General features: G+C 34.0%; 1 protein-coding gene across 1 annotated transcript in view; it reads right to left on the minus strand.

Moving 5' to 3' along the window:
* Nucleotides 1–17,800: 17,800 nt before the first annotated feature.
* Nucleotides 17,801–19,890, minus strand: part of LOC106875093 (histone H2A) — a 6,725-nt gene continuing 4,635 nt past the window's right edge. The window contains exons 3-4 of the mRNA XM_014923072.2: nucleotides 18,854–18,906; nucleotides 17,801–17,892 (exon numbers count right to left, since the gene is read on the minus strand). Of these exons, the coding sequence (XP_014778558.2) occupies nucleotides 17,801–17,892; nucleotides 18,854–18,906 (145 nt within the window). The remainder of the gene's footprint in view (nucleotides 17,893–18,853; nucleotides 18,907–19,890) is intronic.

The raw sequence follows: 19,890 nt of genomic DNA on the forward strand, positions 1-19,890 counted from the left end.
ACATGTAACACATATCAGTGACAGTAACCATCATTCACATTACATGTCCATACCAGTATAGTCTTGTACAATACAACTTACTCCTCTTACACCTAGTTTTTCTCTCATTTGTGCCTCATCATTCATGAACACTAACATCACACATCCAACTGATAGACAATCATCAAAGTAAACTTTCAGCAACTAATATAAATACTTGCTCAAAGAATTTCATTTGCTTTCTTCAAACCACCATAAATCAGTTATTAATGGAATGTTTTTGTTTTGTTTCTTATTTGACATTGCATATGAATTACTGAAAACATCTTGAAGAAACAATGTTTTTTCCTTATTGAATTGCATAACTTTACAGTTGTGTGCCAGCAATACCTTAGGCATTGAGAAGATAATTCACTTTTATAACTAAAAACTAAAAATAGAACTACTAGCTATCACTTGAATTCACTAAATTCCCTCTCTCTCTCTCTCTCTCACACACACATACAATTTTCATGCATTTTCTGAGGTTTCAAATAAATCCTTACCAAAACAAAGCATGTTTATTAAATTAAAGAAGAAATAAATGGATAAAAATAAGTCTTCACTTGAAGAAAAAGAAGAAAAGTGAAAAGAATTTCTCTTAAATAATAACTAATTTACAATATTTGTCTCAAAATTAAACATTGGTTTTATTTTTATCTGTAAAATTAGCAATTACAACTGATTTTGAACACATTAAGCTAAACTGCACCTGCCAATCCTCGTGACTTTTTATTCAAATCACAAGCAAGTGAATTAGCATGGCAACCATTTATTATTGCTGCACATAACTATACCAAAACGCATGCAGATACAAGCATATTTCTACATTAAAATATCTGTTTATGCACAAATAAATGCACACTTACACACATTTCTTGTTATATCAATAATTAAAGATTTTTTTAATACCTGTTTTTTCTCCTCTAATTAGCTTTGTTTATATTTTCTTTTGCTTTTGATAGCTTTATCCTTATTATTATTATTATTATTATTATTATTATTATTATTATTATGCTATTTATTTTCTTGTTACTAAATCACAAAATGTTCTATTCACATATACATTAAAATTAGGATTTGAATATGATTAAATTTAGTTGATAATAAATAAATGAATGTATTCTTAACAAGATTATATTTTTTCATTGTCGACAAATAGCAAAGCATTTTTCTTCTTTCATCAAAATTTTCTTTTATTATTTTTAATATTTCCATTTAATTCTGTGATTAGCTTCATTGAAAAATGAACAGCTCTTCTTTTGCTTCTCAGTAAGCATCTCCAGTTTTCTTCTTTATTACTAAATAGTTCTTTAGCCCAAGACTATGTATTCGTGCATAAAGTTCACTGTATCACTGAATGCATCTCTTCTTCTTTTATTGGCTGTGTTTGTTCAAGGTGTAATCTAGATGCATAATAATATGCATTAGTATTGCTATGTGTTTTGTTAATAATTTTATGATGTAATAATGGTGACGTATAGTGATTATAAGATAAAAATGAATTGTGAGAAACTAGATAAATATATAAAGACTTTTACTTGAAATCAAAACACTGTTGAGAAAAAGAGCTTCCAGAATTGTTCTGAGTAAAAACTGTTGGAATCTTTTAGACTCCAATGGATTAATTTCTAAAATAATATCGTCTAAACACTGATGCTTCTACTTTGAAAACAGAATCATTCTTACAAGAAACAAAATGAATACAGTTATTATTTAAAATTCTGTATAAACAACTTAAATGTCATACAAATATATATATGTATATACCATCATCATCATCATCAACATTTAACATCCGTTTTCCATGCTGGCATGGGTTATATAATATGTGCAACCATTAATCCAGATATGGTTTTTTTTTTTCCTTTCTCCATCTGTTTTCTCTCTTCGTTCCTCTCTGTTGAAGAGTATTGACTCAAAACATCAAAGACTCTTCCATTTTTCCAAACTAAAACACCATTTGTTGTTCCTTTACCATTTGTTTGTGTTTTTTTTTCTTTTATGTATGATTTTGAAGTACATACATATAATATCATCACCATAATTCAATGTCTGTTTTCCATGCTGGCATGGGTTGGACGATTTGACAGGAGCTGACCAGGTGAAGGGCTGTTCAGGCTCTATGTCTGTTTTGACATGGTTTCTACAGCTGGATGCCCTTCCTAACACCAACCACTTTACAGGGTGTGGACTGGGTGCTTTTATGCAGCACCTGCATGGGTGCTTTTTAGGGTTAAGTGCACCAGCACTTACAAGCCTGCAAGATTAGAGAGGGTTGCAGGGGATGATCCTGTATGCAAGGGCAGCCATGCTTTTACTTAGCTTGACATGTCTTTTCAAGCACAGCAAACTGCCAGGAGTCTTGGCCCCTTGTCATCACCTCTGTGAGTCACAACACTTGTACATCCTTTCTCACCACTTTGTCTCACGTCTTCATGGGTCTACTCCTTCCACGCGTTCTCTCTCCAATTAGAGATTGGCATCTCTTGATGCAACTGTCTTCATTCATACACATTACATAGCCAAACTAGTACAGTCTTCTTTCTTGCATATTACATCTGATGCTAAGTATACCCAATTTTCCTCTCAAATCCCTTACACCTTGTCATGTATGCACACTGACATTACCCATCCAGCAAAGCATACTGGCTTCATTTCTTTCAAGTCTCCGCATATTCTCAGTAGTCACAGCCCATGTCTCACTGCCATGTAGCATAGCTGTACATACACAGGTATCATATAATCTGCCTTTCACTCTGAGGGAGAAGCCCTTCGTTACTAACAGAGGTGGTAGCTCTCTGAACTTCACCCAGCTGATTCTTATTCTAGCAGCTATTCTTTCAGAACAACCCCTACTAACTTGCTCACCAAAGTAGCAGAAACTGTCTACTACTTCTAAGGAGCCCTCCTCACATATGAGGGAGTCTATTCCTGGGGCTTAATGTACCAGAACATTTGCCACCTGGGAAAGCTGGAAGGCTGTGTCAAGCTCTACTGTCTGTTTTAGCCTGATTTCTACAGCTGGATGTCCTACCTGATACCAACCACTTTACCCAGTGAACTGGGTGCCTTTTACATGGTACCAGCAGCAGTAAGGTTACCAACTGACTTCCAAGACAAGATTCCTCAACTGAGAAGCGGGGAAGGTATTGAGAGATATCGCTTTGTGCCAGGTGATGGGAAGTTATAGTATGAATAGAGGAATAGAAATAGGTGCCTTGCAGTAGAGGAGGAGGTACATGGCTACCTTGATTGGAAAGAGAGAAAGAGAGGAGGAAGAGGATAAGGTAGAGAGAGAGGGGGGAAGAGAAAGACTTTTTCATAATTTGTTTCTATAGATATTCAATATTAGAAGAGAAATCTCATAAAATAAAAACCACCCAGATGTTGACAAATCAATAAATTAGAAAATTCTTCAATTATAATATTTGGATAATTTGGTTCACACTTGTTTGGCAAAAGAGTCATCATCGACCAAATCAAACAATCACAAATTGTAAAAGCTTTAATGTTGAAAATGAAAGAGACCAAAATAACAGTGGCTGGTTTGGGATGAAGTCAAATTTACAATTTCACAAGTGATGTGTTGACATTCCTGTGCAAAATCAGGATTCAAAAAATTCATCCTAAAAAGACATTTTTACCAAAAAGTCATTTTCAACATCCATACGAGTGCATGTGATTTTAGAAACATAATTCTTACAAATGGCAGTAAATTGCCATGAAATAGTTTTCTTTTCTAAAACGTTGATCATAATACAAAAGCATTCATGTTGAATGAAACTTCCAGAAACCATTCTTAATTGTTAATTATATAGGACAGACAAAACAGCATTTGATGTACAAAACATCTGTAGTATACTAATTATTTAGGCAGTAATATACCTGTCACAAACGATGTTATTTATGTAAATATGGAATAAATTATGCAAATATGGACGAAAGACTAAGATAGAAACAATGATATTGGTTTTATATAGGGACCCAAGGTGATGGCAGAAATAAGATGGCTACTTTGCTGTGTGTGTGTGTGTGTGTCAGACAAAGGATCAAAGATGAGTAATAAATACTATGTGACTGGTTCAACCCTTGCCAAAGAAATAGACATGTGATGATGATGATGGTGATGATGATCTTGATGTTTATACAATCTAACCTACATAATAAACAGAAGGATATTGAAAATCAGTGAATGGTTATACAATTATCTTTAGAATATCTGTTTAATATTATTTAATGATTATCAATACATAATGGATTGAATTCATACAACATGTATAATGTTGAACAGATTTAAGATATCAGTAATTATACTGTCATTTACTTTTACCTTAATTAAAAATAAGTTCAAGTAAATATAATTTAAATACAAATATAATTTAAACATATACATATACATATATATATATCATTAGAGCTAGAATATCCTAGAAATTAATTAATCTATAAATTTCTGGTATTCTTTCTTGCATGAAACAGAAACAGAATAATAATGAAATGGATATATTAATTTCCAAAACAATTGTGTAAACATAAAACTGACTTATTAATTAATATCTGAGCAAATGAGTGAAATGTAGCTTCTAATACAGATTCTAGCAATACACCGATTGCTTTTCCAATACTTTCAATAATTATTCTTATTTAATGATCCTGAAAGAGATTATTTATTTTTCTGAAGTATTTCTCTTTAGAGCATCACTGAATTAAATAAAACGCTATTTGCTTAAAAGAATGTTTGAATCAAATTAAAAGCAAGGAAAGTGTCAAAGCTAATAATTTACGTAAAAGTCTACACATTCGAGAAAACAAGAGAAGCAACAAAATAAAATAATAATTTCTATAAAAGTTAGCTTAGAAGAAACATACTTTTTGAAATGTTTGATTTTAGATAGGCCATTTACATTTTTTCCATTTATTTTTATTGTCAACAAAATTTAATATAAACTGTAATATTTTGATAAGCAGTAAGTCATTAAGTAGATGATAAATATCTATACATGCATGTAATTAAAAACATAGTTTAAGTGATCACAGGAACAACTTGCGTTTTAATTATATTTTACTTTAATTAGAATAGGAAATTTTGCATTTGTTTTAACCAAATAGCCTAAGAAACAACATCATTGAGGTGGAAATGCAGCACAGAATGTAGCATGTTCTTTATAAACTGAGTCTTCTATCCAATTTAACTGGAACTGCTTCCATCTAGAGATTATGTACAGCAAACACTTTGCTGACTTTAGCAGGTTTCTTCAGATGAGTCCACAGACCAAACAACTGTTGCCACCTTACTTTTACCAAACCTTAACTTCGATCATAAATACATAATGATCAAAGTAAACTGTGTCTTTATGAGCATGTATTTGAGCAAAGGACTTCATTTGTAGCAGCAGAAATAAAGGGGTTCAAAGCATATTGAAATGCATGTCTGAACAATTCTGAATATGTAAAAGAGCAACTTTGCAGAAAAATGTGCTTAGGTTTCTTTCTCCCTCTGTTACCCAGTTTTTCTCTCCCATCTATTTCCAACCTACATTTGTATTTTCAAAAGAAAAGAAATCCATGATTTGTTTAAGTGAGGAATTGGCTGCTTTATGAAGAAACCTCAAAGAAGTTAGCGGTAACCTGTAGCCAAGATAGCTTGAGTCGTCTCATTCATTAAAAGAAACTCAACAGATGAGCAACACAAAACTTTGGCAACCCACTGAAGTCTGTAATGCTGTAACACTGTGTTTATGCTGACATTCCTGAATGCTGACATAATGTAAGTTTTTGTGTAGTAAATACTTTTGCTCTCTTTTCAGTTATTAAATAAACATGAAGAGTAAAAGAATGAATAACAATATTCAAACTGTGCACCTACAAGTGCCAACTGTGAAAACAAAAGAAAAAAAAAGAGAAAAGTGCTGTTTGTGGAACACATGCGGTTTGAACGATTTTATTTAACAATCTTCAAAAACATTTCTGTTTGAGTCTGGCCAAGAGTTAAATGAATGCAAACACACATATCTAAATAATGAAAGAGCTTCACAAGAGAGGAGATATAAGCAGCAAAATATTCCCATGGCAATGAATGGTTACAAAAACTTGTATTTTTGTTTAATATTCTTCACATTTCCAATTACATTACCAAAACAAAGTAAATTACACAACATAAATTACAATGTTTGTCTTTAATTATTAATGTATTTTCTTTGCCTTGATCATCTCCGTGAGCTCTGAGAATAAGAACGCAATCATTGTTATTGTTATTTAGCCCTGGGTTAGTCCTGATAGGATAAGCCTAGGATCAGCCACGACCTTCCTCTTTTTCTCTGATGTACAAGGAACTCTGTCCTTTTCTAAGATGGCAGGGTGCAGTTTAACTGTTATTTCTAGAAGGTCAACCTGTCGTGTAGAGGCTCCTTCACTGACTCAATAACAGGTATTTCAGGTGTATGGTATTATTAAAAAAAAAAACAGCCTGGCAGCAAGTAAAAACAGAAAGAAAAACTACCATTGATCAAATGTCACAAGAAACAGAACAAATATTCTTTTATTTGTTTCAGTCATTTGACTGTGGCCATGCTGGAGCACCACCTTTAGTCGAGCAAATCGACCCCAAGACTTATTCTTATGTTGAGAAAACCAATTGCTAATTATAAATTTTAGTAAATTAATTAAAATTATGAATACAATAGTATTCAGTATGACAGCAGTGGCCAGGAAAGACTACTTTGCAATGAACAACAATAGCAGAGATGAGTAGACTGTGCATGGAAATTTCTTTTGGTCTTGTTCCCTCCGTGATATGTTCTGGATCCTCAAGAGAAACCTAACATACCATCAAGATGACCTTGAAGCTCCTTTAACACAAGGTTTGATTCCATGAAGAAGAATGCTCTTTATGTGTATTCTGAATAAGACCAGCCTTAGCAACTTTGAAATGCTTGATTGGAAAATGGACGCTAGAAGATGATGATGAGGATGATGATGATGATGATGAACTGGAATATACATGGATTTCTAAATAGGGGTTATTTGTCAAATAGCTTTAAACTGCATTAGATACAGATGTATATTATGTATATACACAGTTTGAAGATTGGTCTTCAATCTTTTCATGAATTACTCTTCATCCTCCTCCTCGGGAGCTTGAGAATATGTCTGACTATAAATGCTATTCATGTTTGCCATACAAACAGAAATATTACTTTGTTTGGAAGGCCACAGGTATGGCTGTGTGGTAAGAGGTTTACTTCCCAACTACATGGTTCTGGGTTCAGTCCCACCACATGACATGTATCTTTCATTATAGCTCCAGGCTAACCAAAGCTGTGTAAGTGAATATAGTAGACAGAAACTGAAAGAAGCCCAGTGTGTGTGTGTGTGTGTGTGTGTGTGTCCCACCACTGCTTGTCAACCAGAGTTAGTGTGTTTACTCCCAGTAACTTAGAAGTTCAACAAAAGAGATCAGTGGAATTAGAACCAGGCTTTAAAAAAACAACAAACACCAGGGAGTCACCATTTGACTAAAATTCTTGAAGGTGGTGCCCCAGCATGGGCTGCAGTCTGATGATTGAAACAAGCAAAAGAAAGAATTGTATATATAAACAATATAATCAATACAAAAATAATGCTTGTTTAGTAAAATGGTTCCTGTATCTGCAAATAATAAGCTTTTATTTATCAAAAGTAGAAACTTAAAGCTGAATCCAAAAATTTTTTTTTAAATATTCACAACACTGATATTGATCAGTAAAAATTTATAGACAAACATACAAAGTGAGAGCATAAGGAGTCTTTTCAGAGAATGCTGGAATCCAGCTCCTAAAGTTACTTTTGGTAATGAATAAGACTAAGAATAAACTGTCAGATCGCATTGAAATCTCTTATCAGCAACAACAAGCAAGCCATTACTTGAATGGCACAACTCAAATTCAAATACACGAGATTGAAATAAAAACATGTCTGTGTCAGTTGGTTGCTGTTGTTGATAAATTATCAACTCATCAACAGCAATGCTAAAAATTTTTCTTTTTTCTTTTTTACGTTTTTATCCCACTTCTTCCACAGGAAGTAAATCCTCAGAGGATGGAAGTTAAATACTACAAATAAGATAATTGTTATTCAATTTTAGAAAACAATTCCAAACAAAAATTCAATTTCGATTTTGTTTTCTTTTTCCTGTCATGAATTATTACATAAGTAATTACAGCTTGTTTGTAGCATTCTTTTGAATTTATCAAAAGGAAATTTTTTTACAGTTAAGGTTACCATCTGACAGGAAATGTGGCTGACTTAAAACAATCTAAATTTGTTTAGAATGTTTTTACAGATATTTACCAAATTTAGAATTAAGGGTAATTTCTTCTCTTAACTCTTGACCTTTTTTTAAGTTGCTGAAATTATTCTAAAGAGATATTTCAAGAACTTTACAACTTAAGAGATTCCATCTTTCTCTAGGTCGTATTAATGCATAATTTCATCTAAAATTAAGAGCATTTATCCAAGGAAAAGACACAGAACTCAATTCCTAACCAAAACAAAGTTTATTCAATGAATAAATTTTCCAAAATACGCAATATTCAAATGAAAACTTTTAGCATTTGGCACTTTAAAATTCTTTAAAATAAAAAAGAGAAATAAAACTTTGAGAGAGATTTCAAAACATCAGAGAACTACAATGAAATATTTAAAAGAAGTTTTTTAAATTAGGTTGTTGGCAAAATGAAAGTAAAATTATATTAATCAGTAAGTCTATATATCAGTACCATTATTAGATAAAAAAGGGGCAATGAGGTTTGATCATTTTTACCTATCAGAAGCAAGAAGGATATTTACATATATAGACTTGACTGTGTGGTTTGAGAAGCCTAATTCCCAACCATATGGTCTTGGGTTCCATCCCACTGCACAGCACATTGAGCAAGTGTCTTCTGCTATGGCACCAGACAGACCAAAGCTTTGTAAGTAGGTTTGATAGACCAAAACTGAAAGAACCTTGTTGTGTCTACATACAAGGTGTGATGGATTAAATTGTCGCTATTTTATATTTTTAAATTCGTGCATGTGCATTGTTTGCTTTTGAGTTTGTTATAACGGGATTGGCTAAGTTTTGTTTGTTTTTTTCTTTTTTTTTTGTTTTCTTATGTTATCAAAGCAAGTTTCATTGAATGCCTGCTACACATCTTTGGTTTACCTCAATCCAGCATTTTTAATGCCTTTCAACCAGTCGTTGTAATCTTGCCTTGGCCTTTGTCACAAGCAGAATCTCAGCCAGATAAATGCTTACTCATTGAATTGGTATAATATTTCTGTTTCATCCTTACTTGCGGGCCACCGCTTCATAGTCTCCTTGGCAGTCACATCTGACAGCCTTTGCAATGTTCACAGAGCACTGAGCAGCAGTCATGGTAACAGCATTTTAACACCCAACATGAATCACGGTGATACAGGTAACACTTTTCCAATGTTCAGATGACTTCCACTCCTCCAGGTCAGCTAACTTTTTTCTCAGCTACAACTTTAATCTTTATGCTCTCCAACACCGTTCACCGAATACATCAAGCTGCTCCCTAGGAAAAGGGAGACAAGAAATCATCAGACTCAAATACTTTGCATTTGTGTCTGCTCCTATGTTTAAGCTGTGTTAAATATTTCCTAGCCAAAGAAAGCTACTTTTCTCTCCTCTCCGGGCATTGAAATTTAGTATCATGCATCTGTGTAGGTATTTATCTATGAGGAACTAAGTGTAGTGGAAAGGGAGAGGGAGATTAGATGTCTGCCTAAATGCGTGAATATACAATCAGTTAAAACTATTTGCATCAGAACATTTTTATTCTCTGAAATTTACACTTATTTATATAAATACTTACCTAGCCACTTTTTTTTTTTCTATCTTAGACTAAACATAAAAATGAGGCTACGTGGTCTGAAAATAGGAATCTTCCTATAGGATAATGGAAACAGCAAACTTATTGCTTGCTGGGTGACTGCATTGTGGATCACACTTCACAGAGTCTGCCAACCCTTCTCTGAAATGAGATACTTCTTGGTTCTTTTCTTTTTTTCTTCCACAGAAGTACTTTATAATGTCTAACATCACTTTACATAGAAAATATTTGTAGTAAATTCACTCAGAACAAAATATTTGTGTAAAATGAAGCAAAACATTTTCTCAGCTTAAATCAACAAGTTAAGCTTTGTATTGTCTCCCTCATCAAATTAATTATTCAACTAACTTCAGCTGGCTTTCTAACCCTACACTGGAATATGGCCTTTATATCTCATGACATTAAAACCAATGCTACCAAAACCTTTGTTTAAGTATTAAAATACTCCACACTAAACAATAAACAATAAACACTTGGTTCTTTTCTATTTACTTATTTATTTTTTACAACTATTGCCACATAGGTAGAATGTCATTTTCAAATTTAGACTTTTGTATATCGTTGGAATAAGTGATCTTACAGATGGATATTTCTTGCTACTAATGAATTAGAAATGGTACTTGTAAACCACAGAGACTGAAACAAACAGCAGTGTCTGGCCTAGAGCCAAAACTTACAAACTGTAGCAAGGTTTAAACTCTTCAATCGTGTTGTCAAGAGTCCAGAATACACAGAAAAAAAATTCCATTTTTGATCTAAGGTAGAGAATGGATGAATCTAGATAGCTGACCTAAAAATAATGGAATGAGAAGAAAATGAATCCAACATAAATACAATTTAGAGAAACATATACACTTACTATTCAAGGTGAACAGGTTATCTTATTGAAACTATTCGAGGTATAACAGCTTCTTTAACACATGGCTCTATGAAGTTGAGTTTTATCTCTTCCCTCTTAAGATGGATATCATAGTAAAGAAAGGATAACCTTACAAGCTGTTAGTCTGTTCCTTAGAACTGAAATATTTTAATTCATTCTGAGATCAAGAAAGGATTGCCGCTGCTCAATCATGTTATCTCATCAATACCAATATTATTAAGTGTAATTTGCAACCCGCTTCTTTGATCTCCTCATTCCTCTACAGGACAACCTGTTGCACGATCATCAGCAACTAAACTGGTAACTCCATCAAGTGAGGAGGCTGATTTGTTGAACATTCTGCAGGATGAAAGACAAAAGCCATCAAAGGGCAGATGGACTCAAGAGTCAACAGCCATTCAATAAGTGTGTGTCCCTCGTGGTTAGGACCATGTTTTGATTCCCAAACTGGATGTGCATTGTGTTCTTGAGCAAAGCATTTCGTGTTTTTCCAGGCGACTCAGCTGTAAATGAGTGATGAATTGGTGTGCACGAGTGAGAAGATGACTCAGGAAAATCACCCAAATGGACACCTTGTGAGTCACATTTTTTTAATTCAGTGATTGAATAAACCTGTACAGTGAGTCTCAACTAATATGTTTGAGAAAAATGGAGAATCTGATATTTGTTTTTGAGACAACAAATGGCTAAGGATGTGCTTCAGCCTCTGTTTGGCCCCATCAGCGTAGCATATTACATTTCAATTCCAAACAAATGGACATTTTAATATTTACAGAAAGAGGTGCATGGTTTAGTGGTTAGAGTGTTGGACTCATGATCATAAGATTGTGGTTTCAATTCCTGGACCAAGCAATGTGTTGTGTCCTTGAGCAAGACACTTTATTTCACATTGTTCCAGTCCACTCAGCTCAGGATGATGTTCATACCAGATCATACCTGTTCATACCATTTAGTAGTAGTACCAGCTTCCTGTTTGGTCTTATGTGGTATGTTGGTAGAGTGCAAATTAATGCAAGTAGTGGTGGTGGTGGTGGTGGTGGTGGTGGTACACAGTAGCACTAAAGAGTATTTATTTGGGTGGACCAAAACTTTTTTTTTAAATAGCAAATGATTTAATGCAAGTAGAAAAAGATCAAATCTGTGGTAAATTCATTCTTGTCTTAAAGATGATTTCAATGCAAACCATGCAAAAAAAAAAAAAGAAGAAAGAAAAAACTCCAAATGATTTTCAGTGCAAAAGGATTTTTAGGAACTAAAAAGAAACATCAAAACCTTTTTGAAAATTTGATAATATCTTTCTAGAGAATCACAAATCTCTCTAAACTGTGAAGATATTTTGGAACAGTAACAAATACTAATTGATTAACAAAATTTGTTTCCAGAAAAGTTTTAAGTGTCAAAAATATTTAAGTTCAATTTTCAATTCCTCAAACACTTTCTTCTATATGTCTGCTGTATTCGTCATTTCCTTGTACATCTACCTTCCTTGTGATCGACAAAATAATTCCGGGTCTTCAACACAATTATTGCAGGATTGACAACCGTGCAAGATCAATCGCTAAGCCAAGATCAATCGCTCTGGCGTGAAGTTAAACGAGGAGCTTTTCCAAAACCATAACGTTTATGGTGTGCAAACAAAATGATGGAAGAGTATAAGCTGTAATCCCTAAGTAAAGATCAATGGAATATTGCTCTACTACTACTACTACTACTACTAAACCTCATCCAATGACTTTGTGATACAATAAATATATGAGTGTTTACCCACCCATCCCAAAAGCCCCAAAATTCATTAGAGTAGATGATTGGGTCCAAACAAGAGTTAAATAGTAACATTCTCATAAGATTTTTTTCTATTCCCAACAAGTAAGCAGACACACAGAGAATTAAGTGCCTTAACTAGAGATAACAAACCATCCACAGTAGATTTGAGCTTCAAAACCTATCAGTTAATATGCCTTTATCCACTGATTTTTATACACACACACACACACACACACACACATCCTGCACCAAGTTTGGTCAATTAAATTTAATAGATTAGTTCAAAAAGGTTCTAAGAATGATAAGAGTGAAATGGCCAGATGTGTACATACTACATTCAGTGTTAGAGGAAAAGGCAAACAAAGAGAAAATATAGTGAGAGAGGGAGGCCACTTACTGACGCAAATGAACCAGACATTCTTGAGATAATTTACAGAAAAGAGGAAAGTTGAAGAGAGAGAGAGAGAGAAGAGGGAAAGAGGAGGAGGTCAAAGTATATATAACGTCACAAGTGGAAGAGCTGACACTGATGACGTCAGTCAGGGGGGAGGATGCTAACAAATGATGGAAAAGTTGATAAAACCATTTGTTCATAGAATGCAACTATTCTAATTTAGTAGTTTACTAAGTGTTAGTTACTACAATTGATTACAAACAAAACAATACAGAAGTATTAAGTAATCTCGAAATATTAACATACATTTGCACAAATATACGATTAATATATGTGGCTATGTCAGCCAGAGTTGGGGGATATACACACAGTAAGAAAGAAATATAAATTGGATTAATGCACATACTTGTAATAACATAATGACATTGTAAATAGGAAAGTAGTTAAGTAATTTCAATCTGAATGAATGTGTCAATGTGTATGGGTGTGGTGTGTGCTCACACATGTTTGTACACTTGTGTATATAATTATAAATATGTATCTAAGCATACAAACATGTAAACTACATTTTTGCTTTGCACACACACACACACACACATGCACAGGGCGGCTACTCCACATAATTCTACATGTCACTGGACACAGGAATGAGCGCACTGAGAACTGTTCACCACATAATCTCAGACAAATTCGAATGATAGTACTCATGTGACCAGGAAGACTTCTCTATACATGGTGGATATCTGTACCCAGCTAGAGTACTGATTGGCATTGTACCTGTTCCATTACCCAATTAGTAGAGAGCTGTGAGAGCCTCACAACATTTTGGATGGCAAATGCCCAATCCTTAGATTTATGCTTTGGCCTGGAACTGTGGTTCAGTCAAAAGAGACCAGTTGTGGAAAAGACATAGACATATTGGGTGTCATCCCATAAATAACGCGAATTTTTTTATACCTCTTTTACTTTTCAAAATTAAAATAACAAAGTTCTTTTTTAATCTAAAATATACTCTCCTTCATTTTCTACAACGCTCTTCCATCTACCTGGTAGATTTGCCCCCAAAATACTCCTCCAATACTGTTCTGACCTCATCTACGGTATTCATATTTTTACCTTCCAAATGATTTTGAAGACTGTGGAATAAATGATAATCAGATGGAAAATGTCCAGCAAATATGGTGGGCAAGGCATCGTTTCCCATTCAAACTGCTCCAGCCTTTGGATGAACCTTTTTTGGACTGAATAGTGACTGATAATGAAAAATGGGTTCTCTATAAAAATGTCAAGTGCTGAAAACAGTGGGTAAGGATAGGAGAAACACTGGCACCCCAGGCTAAAGAAGGTCTTCCCCCACGAAAGATGTCTTGAAACCAAAGATGGCCATTTTTCTTCCAGTGCTGACTTAAGCTGCTCACAGTAGATCTCCTTTGTTATCGTTTGGTTTGGATTTAAAAGTTCAAAGTAGACTAAACCTTTCATATCCTACCAAACAGGTAACAACACCTTACATGGGTGAAGACCTTCTTTAGCCTGGGGTGCCAGTGTTTCTCCTTTCTCTACCCACTGTCTTCACTGCTTGACATTTTTATAGAGAATCCATTCCTCGTTATCAGTCACCATTCGGTCCAAAAAAGGGTCATTCGTGAGACATGACAGCAAAGAAGAGCACTGCATGTGATTAGACTCAGAAGGTTTGTGAGGAACCCATTGACCCAATTTGCTGACTTTTCCAATGGCACGCAGGTGTCAATGAATGGTTGAATGATGAAATCCAAACTTCTCTGTTTGTTCTTCATTTATTTACATTTATTGTCTGATCCCCTTAATATTCTTCGCACTTTCTGTTGTGTTGTTGCCTTTATTGAACTCATCCAGCAAAATATGCCGAATATGCTCCTTTGTCTTTTCCATTATAGCTTTGAAAAAATAACTTAAAATCGAACTGCACTCTTCAAAACTCTTCAATTCCGAGTGGGATCACTGCCAGAGCAGCAGTCTCGCTTCCGTGCCAGTGGCACGTAAAAAGCACCATTTGAGCATGATCGTTTCCAGCTTCGCCCTACTGGCACTCGTGCCGGTGGCATGTGAACAAAACATTGGACTGACTCCTGTGCAGGTGACATGTAAAAAAAAACACCGTTTGTTCTGAGTTCTTTATGTTCTGAGTTCAAATCCTGCAATGTCCTATTTGAGGTGTAGACTTATTCCATCTCACTTGGTTTAGCAACATTATCTGGCACCCTGAGTGCCTTTAGCAGCCTGCATTCGTTTGGGCTTGGTCTGCAGTTTGAGGTAAACTTCCTCCTTCCAATCTATCTTGGGTCATGAGCATTCCTTTGTCTCCGAATTAAAAGACAGGAAAACATTATTTAAACAAAATATTTCCTCATTTATCTATTTTGTTCATTTTTTTTTACACTATAATAATACTCAAGAGTCTTAGACTTATGTTTTGTGTAAATGTAATCACTAAATTGTTAGATTAGTGAGCGCTAATGTGAGCGCTGCAATATTTTAGAAACGAAGATCTTGGTTATTTTATCAAATTGTATTTTTTATGCAGCCTGATTTTGTTTAAAACCAAACCTAAAAACGCAAAGCTTAAATGCTACATTTAATAGTCTTATTTACACAACTAAAATGCACAACTTATACTCTCTCTCTTTCCTGAAACACAAATCCAATATGAAGTAAATTTGTTTTGCTTTTGTTCTATTTTTGAAAATGTCACAATGTTAATTTAAACTTATTTGTCCCATAATTTTGCTTAACAGCATAAGGTTAAAGTAGCCATTTTTTTAAAAATCTCAATTTGATTTAAATGGGAGGGTTAGTATTAGGGTGTCTATAATATATCAATAATAATATGATTAATTCAACTGATTATATTAATGGGGAGAATAATAATTAAGCCCAGTTGTTATGTGGCAAATTGAATGCATCAGAACAGAAAAATTGATCAGCAAATCTCTTAATTAGCATCACTGTGCAATCTATATCTCACCCTGTCACAAGCAGTTGCAACAAGCAAGCTAAATTCAGTGCAACACTTCTTGTTATTCTTCTGCACTTATTTTACATCACAGAACAGTGTTTTGGTGGAAAGTAGTGAAGCTATTAATGATGCAGCTTTCTCTTTTGCTGGCTGAGGACTGAATAGCAAAAAAAAAGGACTGTATTTGGGATGCTTTTGCTGTAGATTTCTGGGTGTTTTATATGCTTGAATATTTAGAGGGTTTTTTTTATTAAGGAGTAGCAGCAACTGCGATGGAGATTTGCAATTACAACAATTAACAATGCTTCTCTTTTGTCCATTTTATATTTTGACCATTTCCTGTTTTGATAGGTGGTCTACGTGTGCAATCTGTAGTGCATTTGGTCAGTAGTTGATAGAATCAGAGAGATTGAGCTTCTTAGAAATGAAACATTTTGTGGTACGCTTGCAAAGAGAATGATTGGTTCCTGTAGAGAGTTGAAGATGGAAGAGTTTGCGAAATCAAGGAGTTACATTCAGAATAATATGTCATTTTCAATAAGTGGAGGATATATTGTCAGGGATGTTAGCTTCTGGTAAATGGAAATATTTTCACATTTAATATGTTTGTCTCCATTTTTGTTTTACTTGGTGGGTGTGGAGAAAGGGCCATTGGACCATGACCTTTGCAGACTCTTCTGCACTGGTGAGAGCAATACCATTAATGTTTCTCTTGAACAGTTACAAGTCAATAATGGTAGGAAAGACATGAGCAGAGAGGGAATTATAGAGGGCGAACAGTCTGGGGAGGAAGCTCTGGAGGAAACTCTGAGGAAGCTCTGAGAAATAAGTAGATTGGGAATGGATGGTGGAGTGGCATGAGTGCAACTAGATCCAAGAAACAAAGACCGTTATAGTAGTAGTGATAGAAAAGGCAGAGAGAGAGAGAGAGAAGAGATAGCATAGCTGTAGACTGGAGACTTGAGTGTGTAAGAGAACTGTGCTGAGCTCAAATGGCAGGTTTGGCATGGTTTCTATGGCTGGATGCCCTTTTCTTAACATCAACTATTTTGAAGATGTGTGTGTGTGTGTGTGTAGATGTATATACTATTTGGTGACTTCTAATAAACGGTCTGTGAAATCATCATCATCATCATTTAACTTCTGTTGTCCATGCTGGCATGGGTTGGACGGTTTGACTGTGCTGGCACACTGCCAGCAAGGAAAAGTAGACATAAACTGATGATGATGATGATGATGATGATGATACATCAACATCCCAATCTGGCATACTTAATAATTATGCAATTTATATTAAGAGGTGTAGTAGGAGGAGACAAGCAGAAGAAAGATAAAGGAAAGAGGGAGAAAGAGAGAGAATCTTTGAATGCAGCTGTTTGTTGTCTGATTCCTTTCCGATTCCACTGAAGTTTATGTGGCACCTTTTAACCTGGCTCATATTTTGTTACTAAATTATATCCTACAAGAGTAGAACAAAAGTAGAATGGTTTGTTTTTGGTTGATAATGATTTGAAGTATATTTTTATAGGCTTTCATGTTAGTGAAACACTTTTACCACAAATATATCTTAACAAAATTCCTGAAACATTTTATGAGAATAGAATTACAAAATACAGTCCTACCATCTAGGTTGTAATACAACACTCAGCAAAGACATTTGGCCAATTAAATCACTAATTATATTAGATTTTATATAATTTCAACTGCAATAAAGCTTGATAAACAGAAATTAGCCTTAATATATCACTTTAATGCATCAGTTTCTAATTCAATTGATGTCAATCTAAAGAGGTGATATTGCTAAAGAGGGATTAATTATAAGTATGCCATAAATCTCTTAGGCAGAGTCAATGGAATAAAATTTTTCAAACAGCTTTCACCAATGTATAATCATTTTCAAAGAACTTTAAAGTTCTAGTGAAAACTATGTTACACAACACCTGAATTATATGTTTGGCTAATGGTAATAATAATAATACAATATAAATTGTATTCAGGCTTAAACAATAATTTGATTGTGTCTTGGAAGTTAAACATTTACATTATGGAAGGATTAAAATCACCTCCATCAGTCAACATTGAGCATACATCAATACAGGTCAATGTGCAGACCTGGCCAAGATTTATGTTAGAAAGACCAGCTGCTGTCCATGCCTACAAGTCTCCCTGTCTCTGCATCACTGATGGTTATCCATGGAAAAGGAGATTATCTGGATTTATATAGCATGGCATCTGTGTCATCCCAAGCATTGCTTTCATCCTTTCAGATTGATAAAAAAAAAAGCATCAAACCAAGATGGTGGATTGGCAGAACTGTTTGAAGGTTAATTGATGTTTTGTGGCCTTTTTGCATTCTGGCAAGCACTGATATTAGAATACTAACAGATGGAACAGATACCCACTAAGCGTCTCAAACAGAGGTACTTTTTTTATTGACCCCAAAAAGAACAAAAGACCTTGGTGCAGTTTGAACTCAGAATGCAGAGGTTTTAAACAAATGCTGTGAAATCATTGTTAATTCACTACTTTTATATTCTCTTTTAGTTTCTTAATACGTAAATTCACCTTCATTTTATTCTTGCATATTAATTATTACCTTTATGTTTGAAAGTTTTTCTACAGTGAAATAAATAATCAATAATCATTGATCAAGTTGTAAATCAATGACAAAAGATTACCACACCTAATCACATATCATTGTTTAAAATCCACTTTTTCATGCTTGCATGTCTCAGACAGGATCTACTGAGGTCATCAACTTGTTTCCAATTGAAGTGATATTTCCCAAGACCAGAGATATTTTTCGTGGAAGATTGGAACTGGACAATGTCACTTATGATGCAAATTTACAACCCTGGTTCACAATGATTCCTTCTGTGTGAAGAAGGAAGGTGATCCACTGTTTCATAGTTCAATACCATTCTTGTTGTTAACCTTTACCTGTTTTTCAAACATAAAACCAGCAAAGAATCTGTTGACAACAAAAATAGCAACAAAATCACAACTAGTAACTCTGAAATTTTCAGAGAAGTGCTGTGTAAACAAACACACATACACACACAAGCATCACATGTGTGTACTCATTTTTATTCAACCAGCAGAAATTGTAAAGTTGCTCAATGGCCAAGTGTTGATCCTTGAGTCACTTTGTAACTTCAGCTGATTAAATAAAAAATATATATACTCATATATGTGTGTGTGTGTGTAAATATAATATAATATAATATATATATATATATTATATTATATTATATTATATTTACACACACACACACATATATGAGTATATATTTTTTTTATTTATGATTTAACTTATTAAACATAGTTCAATAAATTTATTAATATTTATGTAAATGGAGGAGATTAGATGTTAAAATGGATTATAGATTTTATTACTCATGTTGCTATACAATTTGTTTCATACAGAAAGACAGATATTCATAATAGAAAATCCAAGTTGTCAGAAAGTACTCGTTGGTATCTAAGATAAAAACTATAAAAAAAAAAAAAGAAACGTTCGAATTGCATAGGTATGGAGTTATTAATCATTTTGTAATGTGTTCTTGGAGTCAAGACTAAAAAAATATAAATTGCGTGCTGATATATATATATATAATAATATTAAAATGGCGGACATTGGAATTAGACACAATGTCAAAAATGAAATTCGCCCCCCCCCCCCCGTGTGGGGGGGAGGGGAGGGGTGGTCCAAAATTTTTTTTAGGGGGAATCGCATGACCGTGACATATAGAACACATTATCGAAAACGAAAATCGTCAAAATTAAAAAATAAAAAAAAGTTACAGCCATTTTCCCTCAGTGTCTAATTCCAATGTCCACCATTAAAATATTAAAGGCTGACATTCTCTCCATAAATTTCCATATATGAGTTAATTTAAACTTCCGTAAATGAAGTAAATTAACTGGTGAGGTTGTGTTTTTAGGAAAAGCCCAC

This window comes from Octopus bimaculoides, chromosome 10, assembly GCF_001194135.2.
Source record: "Octopus bimaculoides isolate UCB-OBI-ISO-001 chromosome 10, ASM119413v2, whole genome shotgun sequence".
Lineage (NCBI taxonomy): Eukaryota > Metazoa > Mollusca > Cephalopoda > Octopoda > Octopodidae > Octopus > Octopus bimaculoides.